Source organism: Triturus cristatus, chromosome 3_1 (genome assembly GCF_964204655.1).
Source record: "Triturus cristatus chromosome 3_1, aTriCri1.1, whole genome shotgun sequence".
In the NCBI taxonomy this organism is placed as follows: Eukaryota; Metazoa; Chordata; class Amphibia; order Caudata; family Salamandridae; genus Triturus; species Triturus cristatus.
In genome coordinates, this window is record NC_140583.1 from 17609663 (window position 1) to 17630287 (window position 20625).

The window sequence follows — 20625 nt, forward strand, 5'->3', positions numbered from 1 at the left end:
TGGTGAAGCATTAAAGCCTGGACACGTTGGAGCTCTGATAGAGCATGAAAGGCTGTACACGTTGGAGCTGTGGTAGAGCTTGAAAGGCCTGTACACGTTGGAGCTCTGGTGAAGCATGAAAGGCCTGGACACGTTGGAGATCTGGTGAAGCATGAAAGGCCTGGACACGTTGGAGCTCTGATAGAGCATGAAAGGCTGTACACGTTGGAGCTGTGGTAGAGCTTGAAAGACCTGTACACGTTGGAGCTGTGGTAGAGCATGAAAGGCTTGTACTCGTTGGAGCTCTGATAGAGCATGAAAGCCTGTACTCGTTGGAGCTGTGGTAGAGCGTGAAAGGCCTGGACACGTTGGAGCTCTGGTGAAGCATGAAAGGCTGTACTCGTTGGAGGTCTGGTGAAGCATGAAAGGCCTGTACACGTTAGAGCTCTGGTGAAGCATGAAAGGCCTGGACACGTTGGAGCTCTGGTAGAGCAGGAAAGGCCTGTACACGTTGGAGCTCTGGTGAAGCATGACAGCCTGTACTCGTTGGAGCTGTGGTAGAGCGTGAAAGGCCTGGACACGTTGGAGCTCTGGTGAAGCATGAAAGGCTGTACTCGTTGGAACTGTGGTAGAGATTGAAAGGCCTGGACACGGTGGAGCTGTGGAAGAGCTCGAAAGGCCTGTACATGTTGGAGCTCTGGTGAAGCATGAAAGGCCTATACACGTTGGAGCTCTGGTGAAGCATGAAAGGCCTGGACACGTTGGAGCTCTGGTAGAGAAGGAAAGGCCTGTACACGTTGGAGCTCTGGTGAAGCATGAAAGCCTGTACTCGTTGGAGCTCTGGTGAAGCATGAAAGGCCTGTACACGTTGGAGCTCTGGTGAAGCATGAAAGGCCTGTACACGTTGGAGCTCTGGTGAAGCATGAAAGGCCTGGACACGTTGGAGCTCTGGTAGAGCAGGAAAGGCCTATACACGTTGGATCTCTGGTGAAGCATGAAAGCCTGTACTCGTTGGAGCTGTGGTAGAGCTTGAAAGGCCTGTACTCGTTGGAGCTCTGATAGAGCATGAAAGGCTGTACTCGTTGGAGCTGAGGTAGAGCTTGAAAGGCCTGTACACGTTGGAGCTCTGGTGAAGCATGAAAGGCCTGGACACGTTGGAGCTCTGATAGATCATGAAAGGCTGTACACGTTGGAGCTGTGGTAGAGCTTGAAAGGCCTGTATACGTTAGAGCTGTGGTAGAGCATGAAAGGCTTGTACTCGTTGGAGCTCTGATAGAGCATGAAAGCCTGTACTCGTTGGAGCTGTGGTAGAGCGTGAAAGGCCTGGACACGTTGGAGCTCTGGTTAAGCATGAAAGGCTGTACTCGTTGGAACTGTGGTAGAGATTGAAAGGCCTGGACACGTTGGAGCTGTGGAAGAGCTCGAAAGGCCTGTACACGTTGGAGCTCTGGTGAAGCATGAAAGGCCTGTACACGTTGGAGCTCTGGTGAAGCATGAAAGGCTGTACTCGTTGGAACTGTGGTAGAGATTGAAAGGCCTGGACACGTTGGAGCTGTGGAAGAGCTCGAAAGGCCTGTACACGTTGGAGCTCTGGTGAACCATGAAAGGCCTGGACACGTTGGAGCTCTGGTAGAGCAGGAAAGGCCAGTACACGTTGGAGCTCTGGTGAAGCATGAAAGCCTGTACTCGTTGGAGCTGTGGTAGAGCGTGAAAGGCCTGGACACGTTGGAGCTCTGGTGAAGCATGAAAGGCCTGTACACGTTGGAGCTCTGGTGAAGCATGAAAGGCCTGTACACGTTGGAGCTCTGGTGAAGCATGAAAGGCCTGGACACGTTGGAGCTCTGGTAGAGCAGGAAAGGCCTGTACACGTTGGAGCTCTGGTGAAGCATGAAAGCCTGTACTCGTTGGAGCTGTGGTAGAGCGTGAAAGGCCTGGACACGTTGGAGCTCTGGTAGAGCAGGAAAGGCCTGGACACGTTGGAGCTCTGGTAGAGCCTGAAAGGCCTGTACACGTTGGAGCTGTGGTAGAGCTCGAAAGGCCTGTACACGTTGGAGCTCTGGTGAAGCATGAAAGGCCTGTACACGTTGGAGCTCTGGTAGAGCTCGAAAGGCCTGTACTCGTTGGAGCTCTGGTGAAGCAGGAAAGGCCTGTACTCGTTGGAGCTCTGGTGAAGCAGGAAAGGCCTGGACACGTTGGTGGTCTGATGAGCCCTGTACACATTTGTGATCTTGTAGAGCCTGAAAGGCCTGTACACGCTGGAGCTCTGGTAGAGTCTGAAAGGCCTGCACATGTTGGAGCTCTGGTGAAGCATGAAAGGCCTGTACACGTTGGAGCTCTGGTAGAGCTCGAAAGGCCTGTACTCGTTGGAGCTCTGGTAGAGCAGGAAAGGCCTGTACTCGTTGGAGCTCTGGTGAAGCATGAAAGGCCTGTACTCGTTGGAGCTGTGGTAGAGCTTGAAAGGCCTGTACACGTTGGAGCTGTGGTAGAGCTCGAAATGTCTGGACACGTTGGAGCTGTGGTAGAGCTCGAAAGGCCGGTACACGTTGATGGTCTGGTGAAGCTTGACAGGCCTGTACTCTGAAAGGCCTGTACATGTTGGTGGTCTGATGAGCCCTGTACACATTTGTGATCTTGTAGAGCCTGAAAGGCCTGTACACGCTGGAGCTCTGGTAGAGTCTGAAAGGCCTGCACATGTTGGAGCTCTGGTGAAGCATGAAAGGCCTGTACTCGTTGGAGCTCTGGTAGAGCAGGAAAGGCCTGGACACGTTGGAGCTCTGGTAGAGCAGGAAAGGCCTGGACACGTTGGCTCTCTGGTAGAGCAGGAAAGGCCTGGACACGTTGGAGCTCTGGTGAAGCAGGAAAGGCCTGGACACGTTGGAGCTGTGGTAGAGCAGGAAAGGCCTGGACACGTTGGAGCTCTGGTGAAGCAGGAAAGGCCTATACACGTTGGAGCTCTGGTAGAGCAGGAAAGGCCTGGACACGTTGGAGCTCTGGTGAAGCAGGAAAGGCCTGTACTCGTTGGAGCTCTGGTGAAGCAGGAAAGGCCTGTACTCGTTGGAGCTCTGGTGAAGCAGGAAAGGCTTGGACACGTTGGAGCTCTGGTGAAGCAGGAAAGGCCTGTACTCGTTGGAGCTCTGGTGAAGCAGGAAAGGCCTGGACACGTTGGAGCTCTGGTGAAGCAGGAAAGGCCTGTACTCGTTGGAGCTCTGGTGAAGCAGGAAAGGCCTGTACACATTGGAGCTCTGGTGAAGCAGGAAAGGCCTGTACTCGTTGGAGCTCTGGTGAAGCAGGAAAGGCCTGTACTCGTTGGAGTTCTGGTGAAGCAGGAAAGGCCCGTACTCGTTGGAGCTCTGGTGAAGCAGGAAAGGCCTGTACTCGTTGGAGCTCTGGTGAAGCAGGAAAGGCCTGGACACGTTGGAGCTCTGGTGAAGCTTGAAAGGCCTGTACACATTGGTGGCCTGATAGAGCATGAAAAGCCTGTACACGTTGGAGCTGTGGTAGAGCTTGAAAGGCCTGTACACGTTGGAGCTCTGGTAGAGCTCGAAAGGTCTGGACACGTTGGAGCTGTGGTAGAGCATGAAAGGCCGGTACACGTTGATGGTCTGGTGAAGCTTGAAAGGCCTGTACTCTGAAAGGCTTGTAAATGTTGGTGGTCTGATGAGCCCTGTACACATTTGTGATCTTGTAGAGCCTGAAAGGCCTGTACACGCTGGAGCTCTGGTAGAGTCTGAAAGGCCTGCACATGTTGGAGCTCTGGTAGAGCATGAAAGGCCTGTAGAAGTTGGTCGTGTGATAGCGCCTGAAAGGCCTGTACACGTTGGAGCTCTCAAGCATTAAAGGCCTGTACACGTTGGTGGTCTGATGAGGCCTGTAGACGTTGGTGGTCCTGTAGAGCATGAAGGGCCTGTACATGTTCGCTCTGTGTACACGTTGGTGGTCCGATAGTGCCTTAAAGGGCTCTACACGTTGGTGGTCTTGTAGAGCATGAAGCGCCTGTAGACGTTGGGGTCCGGTAGAGCATGAAAGGCCTGTACATGTTCGCTCTGTTTACACGTTGGTGGTCTTGTAGAGCATGAAGGGCCTGTACATGTTCGCTCTGTGTACTTGGTACATGATGGTGGTCTGATTGGGCCTGACCAGCCCGTACGCACCCCCCTCCCCCCCCCCCCACTCGTTTTGTTTGCTGTTGTTGCTCCAGCTTCCACTCATCTCGTTTCACACTGTTCACAGGTGGGCATGAAGCAGCACTGGGATTTGGGTCAAGCGCTACGGAGCCGGTACCGTGGATTCCTGAATGATTCCTATGACAGAAGAGAGGTGAGGCTGCCATTTTACCTGCTCTGAATGCTCTGTCCGAAAACCTCCCGGACATCGAGCCTGTGGTTTCTGACCGTGACATTGTTTTACAGCTCTTCACTCCCCTGTGTCTCTGTCCCTCCACTTTCCTTCTTCTTATCTTAAGCTCTCTCTTCTCCAGTTTCCTTCTCTCTTCTTCTTTCTTTTGACAGATTTAAAACTATACAGAACGGCTTTAGTGCAAATAATGCAAAAAGAACTGCTTCTATTGGCTATCCAGGTGGCTTTCTGGGGAAGTCTGGCCTTTATTGCTTCCAGTTTGTTAACAGTTAGTCCTGACTTTACCTCTGGGCCGTCCTGGTGGCACTCTGGCGAAGATTGGCCTTTATTTATTGCTTTAAGTTTACCAGTCTGTTTTGACTGTACCTCTTCGCTGTCTCGCATTAGACTGCTCTCTGTTCACCCAGATCACCCTGTCTACAGACGTCTTAGGATGATATCAGCGTTTTTGCCAGAGTTTGCCATATTTTATAATAATGATGGTCACCAGGCTTTTTACAAGCTCACAAACAAGCCAAGTCTTTCGAAAGGAAAAGCATCACAAGTAGAATTTTCTCTCCCCCTCGATCTCTTTCCCTATCTCTCTCCCCTTCTCTTTCCCTCTCTCTCTTTTCCTTCTCCTTCCCTCTCTCACCCTCTCTTTCTCCCTCTCTCTCTCCCCCCTCTTTCACTCCCTCTCTCTCTTTCCCCATCTCGCTCCCACTCTGTCGCTCTCTTTCCCTCTCTCTCTTTTCTTTCTCCTCTCTCTTTCCCTACTCCTTCCCTTTCTCCTCCGCTCTCCCCCTCTCTTTCCCTCTCTCTCCCTATCGTTCTTTTTTCTATTTCTTTTTCTCTCATTCTTCTTTTTTAGCTCTGACAGTCACATGCTACAGTAATCCATGTCTTTCTCATCACAAGCTTTGTCTGTACATATGTGCAAAAGTGAGCTTAAGTATAGTGTTCGAGGCATATGAGCTGCAGAATTCATACTTTTGCATTGATCGCCATCTGGTGTGGGGATCGGATGATTGCAGTTTGTTGTCTTGGAAGAAGTCTTTGCAGTCACGAGAGAGGTGACTCCTCCCTTGGATGAAAGTGCATCGACTCCATCCTCAGATTGTTTTTTTCCCCTATTGGGTTCGGATGTAACTTCGGCTCCGGCTCCGGTTCAGTACCGTGTTTCCAAACCATCACAACTCAACGGTATTGTTTTCGTTCGCGTGCCATTCGACATGCTAAATCAAAATGCTCGATTCCGGTCGTCGACACGGGCCGCTGGGGCTATCGATGCCATTCGGGCCTACGGCTAATGGAAAGGACTCATTTAAAAAAATGCCCCCAGTGTGGAGCTAAATTGCCACACAGTGACCACCACAAGGTCTGCAACCTTTGTCTCTCGCCAGAACACGAGGAAAAAGATTGCCAAGCCTGCGTCTCCTTTTGATCCAAAAAGACTATCCGTGATTGCCGGGCTCGATGACACGTTCTGGTGCAACAGGCTACACCGGTGCCAGAAGACATCTTCGATGAAGGCCCGACGTTCCAGAGGCAGAGGATTTGAAGTAGCTCGACATCGTATCCGAAGCTGATGACTACGACTCCGATGACCACATCACTCCAGGTCAACAAGTGAGTACAACTGCCCCTGCCCCTACCCCACCCGAGAAAAAGAAGGCTCCGGTCAAAACTTCGCCTGAGGGCATTAGTCGCAACCGAAAGAAAACGTCAGAAGCCCCGCCTCCAGGCCTGTCTCCGAAGACAAAGGAAAAGCCTTCCGGTGGGTCTGGAATGAGCAAGCCGTATATCGGTGCCCAAAAAACACCGTTGGTATTGAAATCGGGGCCTCTGCATCGAGCTCTTCGGCACTGAAAGACCAAAAGGCCTCGGATCCAATCAAACTCCGAAAACCTTCGGATCCGAAAAAGATTACTCACTCGACATCGAAGCCGAAAGAGCAAAAAAAAACCTTCTAAAGCTCCAGAGCAGAAATCAAACCACGTTCGGAACCAGAAAAATCGCACCTAAAGGAGACGCCAACCAAGAAGAACTGTTTCAACCAGATCCTATCGATCTGAAACAAAAGACATTGCATGTGGACCCTAAAACAGGCCATATTGTCAGTCTCCCAACAAAGAAGAGGAAATTAGACACCTCACGCTCTCCTGAGGTGCCTGTGAAGAAAAGAGACTTTGCAACTTCACCCCTACAACCCTCTTCTCCTGTTCTTCCTACTAAGCCTTTGTCCCCAGCAAAGTCTCCCATACACTCTCCTATACTCTCTCCACACTCACCACCACAGGATGATGATGACCTAGGGGACGGGGGTGGACATAATGACCCTTTAGATGACCCTGATGTGGACACTGCTATACCACAGGACACATGGGCAGATTACAATGATCCTGCAGATCCTCAGACCTTCCTAATCCAGAGGCATACCCAACACGGCCATCTCCCCCAGATGACAACATAGGGTTTAGTCAACTTATTGATAGTGCTGCCCAATATAATGGCGTACAAATGCATTCAGACCCCATGGAGGAAGACTCCCTGGTAGATACTTTTGCCCGGTCACAAAGGACAATACAAACATTGCCCATGCTCAAAGGTGTCATTAAACATGTACCAGACATCTTCAAAGACCCTGTCAGGACGAGAATTCTCAATCCTCGCATTGATAAAAAATATAAACCCGCCCCCAATGATTCCACATACATTAAAGGACAACTCCCTCTAGATTCTTTGGTAGTATCCAATGCAAGGAAACGTGCCAATTCTCAAACCTCCGGTGATGCTCCACCTCCAGTCAAAGAGTCCAAACTACTAGACGCTTCAGGCAAACGAGTTGCCTCCCAAGCAGCTAATCACTGGAGGATAGCTAATGCACAAGCACTGCTTGCCAGGTATGATAGGGCTCACCACGATGGGCTTGAGGACCTAATTCAGCATTTGTCTGACCATACAAGGCCAAAGCCCATGATCTGGTCTAGGAGGGCAAGTTAATTACAAATGCATCCATTAAATGTGCCCTCGATGCAGCAGACACCGCATCTAGATCGGTCAACACCAGTGTCTTACTACGCAGACCTGCATGGTTGCGCATCTCTGGTTTTAAACAAGAAGTGCAAACTACTATCTTGAATCAGCCGTTCGACCAAGAACATCTGTTTGGCCCAGCTGTAGACACAGCTTTAGAAAAAATGAAAAAAGACACGGACACTGCAAAATCTATGGGAGCATTACAGTCTCCATCAACACGAGGCTCCTTTCGTCACTCCTTTTATAGGGGCGCATCCAAAAACATCAGCGCAGACACATACCGCCCAAACAGCGTCCCATGTCCATGGAACATCTAACGCTCCTCAAACAGGAAGTTCTCTCACTGCTTCAAAAGCATGGAATAGAACCAGTTCCTCTACAGCATCACGGGACAGGGGTTTACTTCCTGTACTTTCTAATCCACAAAAAGGACGGTACTCTCAGACCAATACTGGACCTCAGACCTCTCAATTTCTACATACTGTCAGATCATTTTCACTTGATCACTCTTCAACAAATCCTTCCACTACTTCAACAAGGCGACTTCCTTGCCACTTTAGATCTCAAGGACGCCCACTTCCATATTCCCATACACCCTGCTCACAGGAAATATCTAAGGTTTACAGTGGACGGCCAACACGATCAGTTCAAGGTTCTCCCATTCGGAGTAACCACAGCACCCAGGGTCTTCACAAAGTGTCTTGCGGTAGTAGCCGCACACTTTCGGAGACAACAGATTCATGTTTTTCCATACCTGGACGACTGGCTGATAAAAGTCAAGTCACACAGCCAGTGTGTTCACCACACTTGCCAAACAATTCAGCTGCTCTACGACTTGGGGTTCACAATAAACCTCACCAAGTCACATCTCCAGCCCCCCTACCTACATCAGTATCTAGGGGCCACAATAGACACTTCCAAAGCTCTTGCACACCCCACTCCAGCCATGATAGCCAGTATGCAGACCCTCATCACAAAATTCCAACCCCAACACTCCCTACCAGCTCAAGTGTTTATGCAGCTCATAGGAATGATGGCCTCGTGCATTTTCATAGTACCTCATGCACCACTTCAGATGCGCCCTTTACAGGAATGCTTAGCACGTCAGTGGAACCAGGCTCAAGGTCAACTTTCAGATCTGGTGTTGGTGGACAGCCGCACACATTGCTCTCTGCAGTGGTGGAACACACAAAACCGTTCCAGAGTGCAGCCGTTCCTGGAGCCGGTTCCACAGATAGTGCTAACAGCGGACGCATCGCTCACCGGCTGGGGATCCCATCTCTTAAACCACACCATTCAGGGCAGGTGGACCCCTCAACAAAGTGTTCCACATCAATCACCTCAAGTTACTAGCAATCTTTCTCACATTAAAATCATTCCAGTCACATCTCACCAACAAAACTGTCCTTGTCCGCACAGACAATATGACAGCAATGTATTGTATACAAAAACAAGGAGGGACACATTCTTTGCAACTTTCTTAACCCCTTGAGTGCCCCGCCCTTTCCCCGCCCTGTGCCGGCCCTTTCATTAGCGGGCGGGGTTCATGACGAGATAGTCTCGTCATGGGCACAGCGCAACCGCGCTCCATGACGAGACCATCTCGTCATGGGCACTGAAGGAGTTAACTAGCCCAAAACATATGGCGATGGGCCATTCCGCAAAACATATATCTTCTGGCGGAACATCTGCCAGGAATGAACAATCAGATTGCAGATCTGTTAAGTCGTCAAACTCAACAGATACATGAATGGGAACTTCATCCTCAAGTTCTTCAACCATTTTTCAAAATCTGGGGCCACCAAGACATAGATCTGTTCGCCACACACGCAAACGCAAAATGCCCAACCTTCGCCGCCAGGTATCCACACCTATTGTTCAAAGGCAATGCGATATGGATGAATTGGTCAGGCAGATTTACGTATGCTTTTCTGTCAATCCCACTCATTCCATTAGTAGTAAGCAAGCTCAAGCAACAGTCTCTCAAAATGATCCTAGTTGCTCCAACATGGGCCCGGCAACCATGGTTCACAACACTCCTGGAACTCTCAGTAGTTCCATACCAAAAACTACGGCTCTCCCCAAAGCTGCTAATGCAGAACCATGGAGAGATAAGGCACCCCGATCCAGCTCAACTGAACCTGGTAATCTGGCACCTGAAGTGCTAGGGTTCGGTTACCTCAGCCTCCCACTGGACTGTATGAACATTATTAAAGAAGCCAGGCGCCCTACTACTAGAGCTTGCTATGCAGCCAAATGGAAGAGATTTGTAATTTACTGCAACAACAACAAAATTGACCCACTAGATTCTTCAATTCAGAACATTATTTGCTCTTTGCTGCATCTACAAAAATGTAATCTAGCATACATATCCATCCGATTACATCTTGCTGCCCTTGCCGCTTACCTGCAAAATAGACAACATCTGTCATTGTTTAGGGTACCCGCTATCAAAGCGTTCATGGAAGGTCTTAAAAGAATAATTCCTCCCACAATCCCACCCTCTCCGGTGTGGAATTTAAACATTGTCCTTACTAGGGTCATAGGTCCTCCATTTGAACCTCTACACAAATACGAACTGCGGTTCCTTACATGGAAAGTAGCTTTCCTTGTCGCAATCACCTCTCTCAGGAGAGTAAGTGAGATCCAGGCTTTAACCATACAAGAACCATTCTTACAAATACATCAAAACAAGGTGGTTCTTAGAACAAATCCAAAATTCCATCCCAAAGTAATCTCTGCTTTTCATCTTACTCAATCTGTAGAGTTACCCATTTTTTCACCAAACCCTGATTTCATAGCAGAAAGAGCTCTTCACACACTTGATGTTAAAAGAGCCCTACTTTATTACATTGACAGGACTAAACCCTTTAGAAAGACAAAACAACTGTTTGTAGCTTTCTCTCCACCGCATGAAGTAAACCCCATCTCCAAAGCTGGGATTGCCAGGTGGATGGTCAAATGCATTCAAATTTGCTACCAGAAGGATAAAGGCGCATTACCAATTCCCCCTAGATCGCACTTCACACGCAAACTAGGGGCTTCCATGGCATTCTTAGGGAACATTCCCTTAGATGACATTTGTAAGGCAGCAACATGGTCTACACCACACACCTTCACCAAGCACTATTGTGTTGACGTGCAGGCGAAGCAACAGGCTTCTGTAGGCCAGGCTGTTCTTAAAACACTTTTTCAGACTAGTGCAGCGGATACAGGTGACCACCGGTAGGGGAGACACTGCTGTACAGTCTATGCAAAAGTATGATTTCTGCAGCTCATATGCCTCGAACGGAAAATGCTACTTACCAGTATGTATCTGTTCTTGGCATGTAGAGCTGCAGAATATCATACGCCCACCCACCTCCCCGGGACCTGTATCTGTTCCAGTGTTATCCTACTTAGATACATTCACATGGACGTCTTTTCTGTTTCTTACAAACTCCATCATTTCCCATCATGGCAAAAAACATGGATGGAGTTGATGCGCACTATCGTCCAAGGGAAGAGTCACATACCTCGTGACTACAAAGACTTCTTCCAAGACAACAACAAACTGCAAACATCCGAACCCAACACCAGATGGCGATCTATGCAAGAGCATGATATACTGCAGCTCTACATGCCAAGTACAGAGATGCATACTGGTAAGTAGCATTTTCCTTACATTCTTGCTTTGGGACGGGGAGGTTGGGACTATTTTGAGAAATCAGAATTAGCTTACACAACAGTACTAAACATACTTAGTGAATACAATATGTATCTGCGCTTCCACAGGAGGTCCAGAAGGTTCACATTCTAGGGGTTCTGGTAAGCTCACATTGCAGGAGTTTAAGCCTGGGATGGTAGAATGATTCTGAATTAGTGTTTAAATAGTAGGTTTTTCAGTCTGTTATTTTTTTAAAGATTCTTGCAGGAATCGTTCTGATGTCTTGGTGTAAGGAGAAACAAAATCTAGGGGTGCTTCCTAAGACAATTGTGTCAGTGTTTTTGATTTCTTAGTGCTGCATTTCGAGGCAAATATGTTTGAGCTCTGCAGTCAGCGATGACTACCTGATATCTAAGCTTTCTGATGGTGGAAGGCGGGGTGTGCTCATGTAGTTATGAGTGATGCATGCCAGTTGGAACATGCTCCTTGCTTCAGTGGAAGCAACTCCACGGAATAAGAATGGGTGAGATGTTGTCAAAGTTTTTGCTGTGGGTTAGGTGCAGTACTATATGGGGCCTAATCCAGCTGGTGGTTTATTGCTGGCCCCCAAGTGTCTTTTTTTTGGGAGTTGAGCTGGAAAAAGAAGCGACTTACCAAATATGTGACTTGGGCGTCCTGAGCCATATCTGCATCAAAACGTCTCTTGATCGTTTACTTTGGTAACTGGGGTAAAAGTCACCGCTGATAGCTGTAAGTTAATTCCATTTCTATATTCTACTCTCTTTCACCACTAACTGTCTCTCCTGTATCAGTAACTCAATCTTTCTCCTTGCTGCTCTACCTCTCTCAATCACTTTTTGCCTTTTTATCCTCCATTAGATCCATGTGCGGAGTACAGACTCGGATCGCACTCTCATGAGTGCTGAGTGTAACCTGGCCGGACTGTACCCACCAGGAGAGAGCCAGACCTTCAGTGCGAACATGTCGTGGCAGCCGATCCCTGTTCACACAGTGCCCGAAGCTGAAGACCGAGTGAGCCGAACATAGTATCCACTAGGGCTGTCATAAGCTTTTAGTGGGGGCGAGGGGCATAACATTTGCTGGGGCTCCCTCTGACCTTTTGGCACATCAAAATGCCAAGAAATCTTAATTGTTTTCCAATATAATTTGTATTCCCATCCTTTGCAATCCCTGTAGCTTCCCTCTCTTATTATTGTTTCTTTCTTGGTGCATGGTCACTTCTCCACGCCCCGCTCTGTCTACCCTCTCTAGATTTCCTGCTCTTGCACAACTCCCATTCACGTGACTCTGTATTGCTGTCATGTTCGCCCGTGTTGTACTTTACCCCTTCAGCCATGTCTTGCTGGCTTGGATGGAGCTTGCAGTTGCCTCGTGTCCTCCTTGACCTCTTCAGCCATGCCTTGCTTGTCTGAAGTTTGCAGTTGGCTTGTGTCCTCCTTGCCCCTTCAGCCATGCCTTGCTAGCCTTGAGCTTACAGTTCACCAGTGTCCTCCTTGACCTCTTCAGCCATGCCCTGCTAGTCTGGAGCTTGCAATTGGCTTGTGTCCTCCTTGGCCCCTTCAGCCACGCCTTGCTAGTCTGGAGCTTGCAGTTGGCTCATGTCCTACTCAGCCATGCCCTGCTAGCCTGGAGGTTGCAATTGGCTTGTGTCCTCCTTGACCCCTTCAGCCATGCCTTGCTAGCCTGGAGCTTGCAGTTGCCTCGTGTCCTCCTTGGCCCCTTCAGCCATGCCCTGCTAGTCTGGAGCTTGCAGTTGGCTCGTGTCCTCCTTGGCTCCTTCAGCCATGCCCTGATAGCCTGGAGCTTGCAGTTGGCTCATGTTTTACTTGGCCCCTTCAGCCATGCCCTGCTAGCCTGGAGCTTGCAGTTCGCTCTGTCCTACTTGGCTCCTTTAGCCATGCCTTGCTAGCCTGGAGCTTGCAGTTGGCTTGTATCCACCTTGGCCCCTTCAGCCATGCCTTGCTTGTCTGGAGCTTGCAATTGGCTTGTGTCCTCCTTGACCCCTTCAGCCATGCCTTGCTTGTCTGAAGCTTGCAGTTGTCTCATGTCCTCCTTGGCCCCTTCATCCATGCCCTGCTAGTCTGTAGCTTGCAGTTGGCTCATTTTTACTTGGCCCCTTTAGCCTTGCCCTGCTAGTCTGTAGCTTGCAGTTGGCTCATGTTTTACTTGTCCCCTTTAGCCATGCCCTACTAGTCTGGAGCTTGCAGTTGGCTCATGTTCTACTTGGCCCCTTCATCCATGCCCTGCTAGTCTGGAGCTTGCAGTTGGCTCATGTTCTACTTGGCCCCCTCATCCATGCCCTGCTAGTCTGGAGCTTGCAGTTGGCTCATGTCCTCCTTGGCCCCTTCAGCCATGCCTTGCTTGTCTGAAGCTTGCAGTTGTCTCATGTCCTCCTTGGCCCCTTCATCCATGCCCTGCTAGTCTGTAGCTTGCAGTTGGCTCATGTTTTACTTGGCCCCTTTAGCCATGCCCTGCTAGTCTGGAGCTTTCAGTTGGCTCATGTTTTACTTGGCCCCTTCATCCATGCCCTGCTAGTCTGGAGCTTGCAGTTGGCTCGTGTTCTACTTGGCCCCTTCATCCATGCCTTGCTAGCCTGCAGCTTGCAGTTGGCTCATGTTCTACTTGGCCCCTTTAGCCATGCCCTGCTAGTCTGGAGCTTGCAGTTGGCTCATGTTCTACTTGGCCCCTTCATCCATGCCCTGCTAGTCTGGAGCTTGCAGTTGGCTCATGTTTTACTTGGCCCCTTCAGCCATGCCCTGCTAGCCTGGAGCTTGCAGTTCGCTCTGTCCTACTTGGCTCCTTTAGCCATGCCTTGCTAGCCTGGAGCTTGCAGTTGGCTTGTATCCACCTTGGCCCCTTCAGCCATGCCGTGCTTGTCTGGAGCTTGCAATTGGCTTGTGTCCTCCTTGACCCCTTCAGCCATGCCTTGCTTTTCTGAAGCTTGCAGTTGTCTCATGTCCTCCTTGGCCCCTTCATCCATGCCCTGCTAGTCTGTAGCTTGCAGTTGGCTCATGTTTTACTTGGCCCCTTTAGCCTTGCCCTGCTAGTCTGTAGCTTGCAGTTGGCTCATGTTTTACTTGTCCCCTTTAGCCATGCCCTACTAGTCTGGAGCTTGCAGTTGGCTCATGTTCTACTTGGCCCCTTCATCCATGCCCTGCTAGTCTGGAGCTTGCAGTTGGCTCATGTTCTACTTGGCCCCCTCATCCATGCCCTGCTAGTCTGGAGCTTGCAGTTGGCTCATGTCCTCCTTGGCCCCTTCAGCCATGCCTTGCTTGTCTGAAGCTTGCAGTTGTCTCATGTCCTCCTTGGCCCCTTCATCCATGCCCTGCTAGTCTGTAGCTTGCAGTTGGCTCATGTTTTACTTGGCCCCTTTAGCCATGCCCTGCTAGTCTGGAGCTTTCAGTTGGCTCATGTTTTACTTGGCCCCTTTATCCATGCCCTGCTAGTCTGGAGCTTGCAGTTGGCTCGTGTTCTACTTGGCCCCTTCATCCATGCCTTGCTAGCCTGGAGCTTGCAGTTGGCTCATGTTCTACTTGGCCCCTTTAGCCATGCCCTGCTAGTCTGGAGCTTGCAGTTGGCTCATGTTCTACTTGGCCCCTTCATCCATGCCCTGCTAGTCTGGAGCTTGCAGTTGGCTCATGTCCTCCTTGGCCCCTTCATCCATGCCCTGCTAGTCTGGAGCTTGCAGTTGGCTCATGTTCTACTTGGCCCCTTCATCCATGCCCTGCTAGTCTGGAGCTTGCAGTTGGCTCATGTCCTCCTTGGCCCCTTCATCCATGCCCTGCTTGTCTGGAGCTTGCAGTTGGCTCATGTTCTACTTGGCCCCTTCATCCATGCCCTGCTAGTCTGGAGCTTGCAGTTGGCTCATGTTCTACTTAGCCCCTTCATCCATGCCCTGCTAGTCTGTAGCTTGCAGTTGGCTCATGTTTTACTTGGCCCCTTCAGCCATGCCCTGCTAGTCTGGAGCTTGCAGTTGGCTCATGTTCTACTTGGCCACTTTAGCCATGCCCTGCTAGTCTGTAGCTTGCAGTTGGCTCATGTTTTACTTGGCCCCTTTAGACATGCCCTGCTAGTCTGTAGCTTGCAGTTGGCTCATGTTCTACTTGGCCCCTTTAGCCATGCCCTGCTAGTCTGGAGCTTGCAGTTGGCTCATGTTTTACTTGGCCCCTTTAGCCATACCCTGCTAGTCTGGAGCTTGCAGTTGGCTCATGTTCTACTTGGCCCCTTTAGCCATGCCCTGCTAGTCTGGAGCTTGCAGTTGGCTCATGTTTTACTTGGCCCCTTTAGCCATGCCCTGCTAGTCTGGAGCTTGCAGTTGGCTCATGTTTTACTTGGCCCCTTTAGCCATGCCCTGCTAGTCTGGAGCTTGCAGTTGGCTCATGTTTTACTTGGCCCCTTTAGCCATGCCCTGCTAGTCTGGAGCTTGCAGTTGGCTCATGTTTTACTTGGCCCCTTTAGCCATGCCCTGCTAGTCTGGAGCTTGCAGATGGCTCATGTTTTACTTGGCCCCTTTAGCCATGCCTTGCTTGTCTGGAGCTTGCAGTTCGATCTGCTCACCTGTAAGGGCTTAAGATTCCCTATAATTCAATGGATTGTTGGCTGTAAAGTTAGGAGGGTGTCAATACGTAGATGGGAGACACTTGCACCTCCCTCTTACCTCTTGGGCGCACCATGTTCTTCCTTCATGTTTTTACCCATTCCCTGGTCCTCACCCTATCACCTGCCCCATGATGGCATCCCTTAAACATGTGCCTCAGTTGAGATCAGATTTATAATAGAGACACGTGAATTTTTACAGTCTTGACTTCATAAACTGTACTTTGCTTTTGCTCTGCACTATCAGCTTTCATACCCATATCCCCCCCACCTTGACATTCACTCACCCCTCTGGCGCATTATTGCAGAGGCGTTCATGTGACACCGATGCCCGTTAGTGGAGCTCTCGCAGACCTGTCACTTATTCCCCTCTGCCACTGGCACAGACTGTCACGTTTCTCTCTCTGCTCCTACGACTGAACAGTCTTTCTCCCTGTAGCATGGTTCTTCTCAGTGGTTTCTCCAACTCCCTGCAGCCCTGCTCTGTTATGCTCCCTCGTTCCAACATTACTCGTATCCTTGGTGTCGCCTTCCCCCTGCACCAATGGTCACATCTTTCTCCACTGCGCTTTGTCTCATGCCCCTGTTTCTTCACCACTGATTCATTCCAGTGCCAATAGCACTGCTTTTTCAGACTCCTTCCCCTTCTGCACTGCTTCCTTCCTCATCCAGCAGCCCTGCTCTTGGTTACATGCTTCCTACCAGCTGTTACCAGAGGCATAGCTCTGTCACATGTCTCCTCCCTTACCTAAACCTTTCTAGCACTGCTCCCTGCCTTGCGCTGCAGCACTCCCACCCTTTCATCTATGCTCTCTGCCTTTTACTTTCTGGTCAGTAGCATTTCTTCTTTTTCTGCAGCTGCTGAAGTTTCCGTTACTTCCCTGTCCACGATATGAGGAGTTGCAGAATGAAACTCGTCAATCGGCTGAATACGTGAACAAAACGAAAGAGAACCTGGTAAGATTCCTGGTGGGGTCATGGGGGGTCTGGGGAGGGTGCAAGAATGGATACAACAGGAACTAATGAAGATCAGAGAGGTGGATATTAGAAAGAAGCCTCTAAGAATATAGAGTAGTTAACAGGGTGTCGGAGGAGCAGGGGAGGGGAGGAAGAATTCAGCTGAAGGTCTGTAGAAGGAAGGCGGGAGTTGGGGAGGTGGACATAAGACACTGGTAAGAATAAGGGGAGGATTGCAGGAAACTAGTGGGGCTAAAGGATGGGAGCTTGAGGTCTAATGGGAGTGTATATTAGCAGAACAAGCTTTGCCATCATCTTTTGGCTTTACTAGTGCTGGAAAAAAAAACTCACCCGGGAGGGTATCCAGAAGCTGTATGTTTCAGAGCTAGGTTTCTTGCGGAATTCACTCACTATCACTCTCCCTCACACACCGACATGCACACGCTCTTTCATGCAAGCTCATCCGCAATCAAGCACACAACTTCTGTTTAAAAGCTCAGCTGCTAGTGAAAGTCCAGTTCCGGCTTCTGGTGCTCCTTTTATGGTCAAGCCTGTGAGAGCATGCTTTGGCACATGAGCTCTCGATTGCGTGACGCTGCTGTTTACAAAAACGGTTTGGAGCCTGCTCGTTTCTTACCAGCTGTTGGCTCCTGTGTCACTCTTCTTTGCAGCCTCCTTAATTGGCCAGTTCTGGCTAAACGTAACTTCCAATCCATTCTGTGGAGCAGGGACCAAGCACCGATTATTTCAAGTTAATCGCTGCCCGTCTGCTGCTCCATAATGTGATTGAGGTGCCTTTCCCCCCCCCCCCCCCTCCCCCCCCTGTCTGCTGCTACCTCCAAATCATTTTTTACCCTGTTTATTATACTTGTTGCACTCCATAAGAGTGCTTGTATTTGAAATCACTCCCCACTCCGGATTCTTGCTTGTCTCGTTCCCTATTCACCCTCGTTCCTCTGTTGCTTGCTCCCTCCTGAACCCCGTGACCGCTTGCTCTGACCCTCTCCCACCGTCGTGGGGTGTTGCTTGCTCCTTGCCTCCCTCCTCTTGCTACCCGTCGCCTTGCTTGCCTTCTCCTCCATCCCTCATGTTTCTTCTTTACTCTTTCTTCTGTTTATTGTTGCACAAACCACCCACCACCCATGTTACTCCTTACCTTCTACATTCTCTGCTTACCATTTTGTTATCAAAAATAAAAAACCTTACCCCTCAGCTTTTTCCATTATGTGTTTATACACTGTCTGCACCCAATCATCTATCACTTTATTTCAGTTTAGTGTATTACGGCCAGCAGCTACTATGTGCTTCTACTCCGTTTTAGACTTCCGTATACTACCTGTGTCGTTTTATACTGCCTGTCCATTAAGTGTCCACTTTTCTATTGAGCTATTCTTATGTGTTATTTTCAGGACTATGTCCTTTTTATCACATATATTTCATTGTGTACGCCAAGTTTCCTGACTACTTTATTATTCTAGCGGAAACAGCACATTATATTCAATCTTGTTTCTACAGTTCTGGCGCCATCCTCGTAAACAACCCCGATAACAAAGTACTACTTTTCCAATCTCTGAAAGATCGCAAACAATGGCACTGATGTATTTCATGAACAACTCAAAGGTACAACTTGTTCACAATTATTGGGAGTTTTTCAGGTATCGCGTGCACTTTAAAGGCGAACAGTATTTTTCGAAATGCTCGCTTTCATTATTTTTTCAATCTTTTGCACACCACTGGAAGTGAAGCGTATTCAGATGAGCCTCTGTGCTTGTGAACACACTGGATTCTCCATGTCTAGAAGTCTTGCAATTTGTTCACTTCAGTGATGTCACACAGTTTCACTGCTCTGCCTTGAAGCCCAAAGCTCCAGACAGTGACCCTGGCACTTCATTCAGCAGATACTTGACATTCTGCACCTCTAGGCACCTTTTCGACACATTTTACAAAGCCATGCACACTTCAAGGAATCCCTGTGTTCTTTCAGATTTGATGTTGTACCTGAAATTAGCAGAAGATGTTACCTGCTTCATCTGTTACCGTGGCAAATGCGTGTACATGAGTATTATGTGAGAGATTATTCTCTTTGAAAAGGCTGTTGCCCCCTCTCCGTATTGGTGGGTCATTCATGTGATTTCCCCTCCAAGCTGTCCACCCAGCTAAACCCACCCCCTTCTTCCATTTTTTGCGCTACATACCTGCCTCGCTCGTTGAATGTTACTTTTCTGCTAGTGTGCTAGTTGTCCCCGCAAGATTATAACAGAAATTTTAAAACCTTGTGCGTAGATGGAAAAGTACATTTACCACTACTGAATACTGTTAAAAATAAATACTAGAATTTAACACGTTTATTTGCAGATACATTTAAACATTAGGAGATTTCTAACGTTTTGTGAGTTTCTAAATAAAACTGCATTAAAAAAAAAAGTTATTTTGCTTTCTGCAGTCTGTATCCATTAACGCAATGACATTAACATTCTGTACTGCACACATTACCTAATACATGTTCAGTTCTTCCATGGCTTATAACATTTACTAAAGCGAGACCAATTTGCTTTGCCAATGCTTGATTTTTATTACACTAGTATTGAATAACAGGATAGTATTTGCTATTAGTAAAATGAAAAATGGGTAGATAATGATGGTGGAGCCCCAAGCCCCCTGTGTTCTTGGGACTAATTTTGCTACCTCTGAGGCCAGGAGTCGCAAAGGCAGTACCAGGGGTTTTAAAAGCCAAGCCAGTGGTCGCAGCTGCAGCCCGCAGTGTCGTCTATGGAGAACACTGTCCATTATCCAACCACTTAGGATGTGAATCTGGATTTAGAAAGATGGGTCTGTACAAATACAGATGGTCCGGGTTCTTGCTGCTACCAAAATGAGCTTTTTTTTGTATCCTGCTGAGAAACACTTTGCTGTTCTCAATGCAGATCTAGTGCTGATCAAAATTAGGGAGCTGCTGTTCTACTAATATCCGATATTTTTTAGCATTGTTTTTTTTTTTTAAATAGAACCTGGAAATTCATGAGCTATGGCAGAACCAAGTCCTAGGGGAGGCTTTAGCAACATATACAGTGCCCGGACTAAAACATCCTGTGCTTGCACTGGGAGGATCCTGGGTAAAAGGAAACAATGAGTAAATATATGCATCTTTCTGATTCACGGCATTATGAGTCCTTTTAGTCTATCGGGATGCCTCCTCATTCTTCCAGGTGAAGTGGGTAAGTCCAAGGGAACAACATTCATCTATCCTGTTGTTTGACATCGCCAGTGGTAGTACCGGGGAATGATTCAGCAGGAAGCCTGAGCTTCCATTACCATCTGCACAGATGTGTGGGAACATGAGGTTATGAATACATCATCCTCAACAGGGCAGTCTTGAGCGGATGTATTACTGTAAGAAATTGGATAATTATTTAGGATGGGTGACTACCCACCTCAAGGGATACAACACTGTCAGGCTGAAGCCTCAAGGTAGCTAAATGACCCTGACCTTAAACCCTGGTAGCTATAGTACAGAGCAGACCGACTTACCTGAGAGCAATGAGTACATTATTTATGCAGTCACAAAAGAATAATAAGGTCAAAATGAAAAACAATCAAATTCCTAAACCGAATTAGCAAAGTACCGTACAATTTAATTAACAAAATGACACCAAAATGACAAATTAAATAAGGGAATATAGAGATTCGAATTTTGAACGTTTTCAGTAGAAACGGCGCTAAAGCATAAAGTGCCATTGCTAGTCAATGGTCGTGGTAGACTGAGATGCTGCGCAATCTGAGGCTGACTGCAATGGAGCACAGGTCTGATACACCAACCATTCATGTCCTGGTCAAGGATTTTACCTTCTGGCTTAGTCTTTAAGTCTCAACGAACCACAGGAGTACACTTCCAAGGACCTCAGAAGAGCCACTTAGAGGCTCACAAGGGGTCAGGGAGAGGCCAACAGCATGGTCCGTTCCATGTGCAGATGCCACTAGCTGGGTACTTCCAGGTAAAGCAGCTTGTTGTCTCTCTATGGCCACACAGGAGGTCAGCCAACTGATTTTCAGCA

The 20625-nt window shown here is 48.6% G+C and overlaps 1 protein-coding gene across 1 annotated transcript in view; it reads left to right on the top strand.

Annotated features, from left to right (window-relative positions):
* Positions 1 to 20625, top strand: part of ACP2 (acid phosphatase 2, lysosomal) — a 131496-nt gene that overhangs the window by 33617 nt on the left and 77254 nt on the right. The window contains exons 3-5 of the mRNA XM_085646607.1: positions 4210 to 4296; positions 11879 to 12031; positions 16475 to 16573. Coding sequence (XP_085502733.1) covers positions 4210 to 4296; positions 11879 to 12031; positions 16475 to 16573 — 339 coding nt within the window. The remainder of the gene's footprint in view (positions 1 to 4209; positions 4297 to 11878; positions 12032 to 16474; positions 16574 to 20625) is intronic.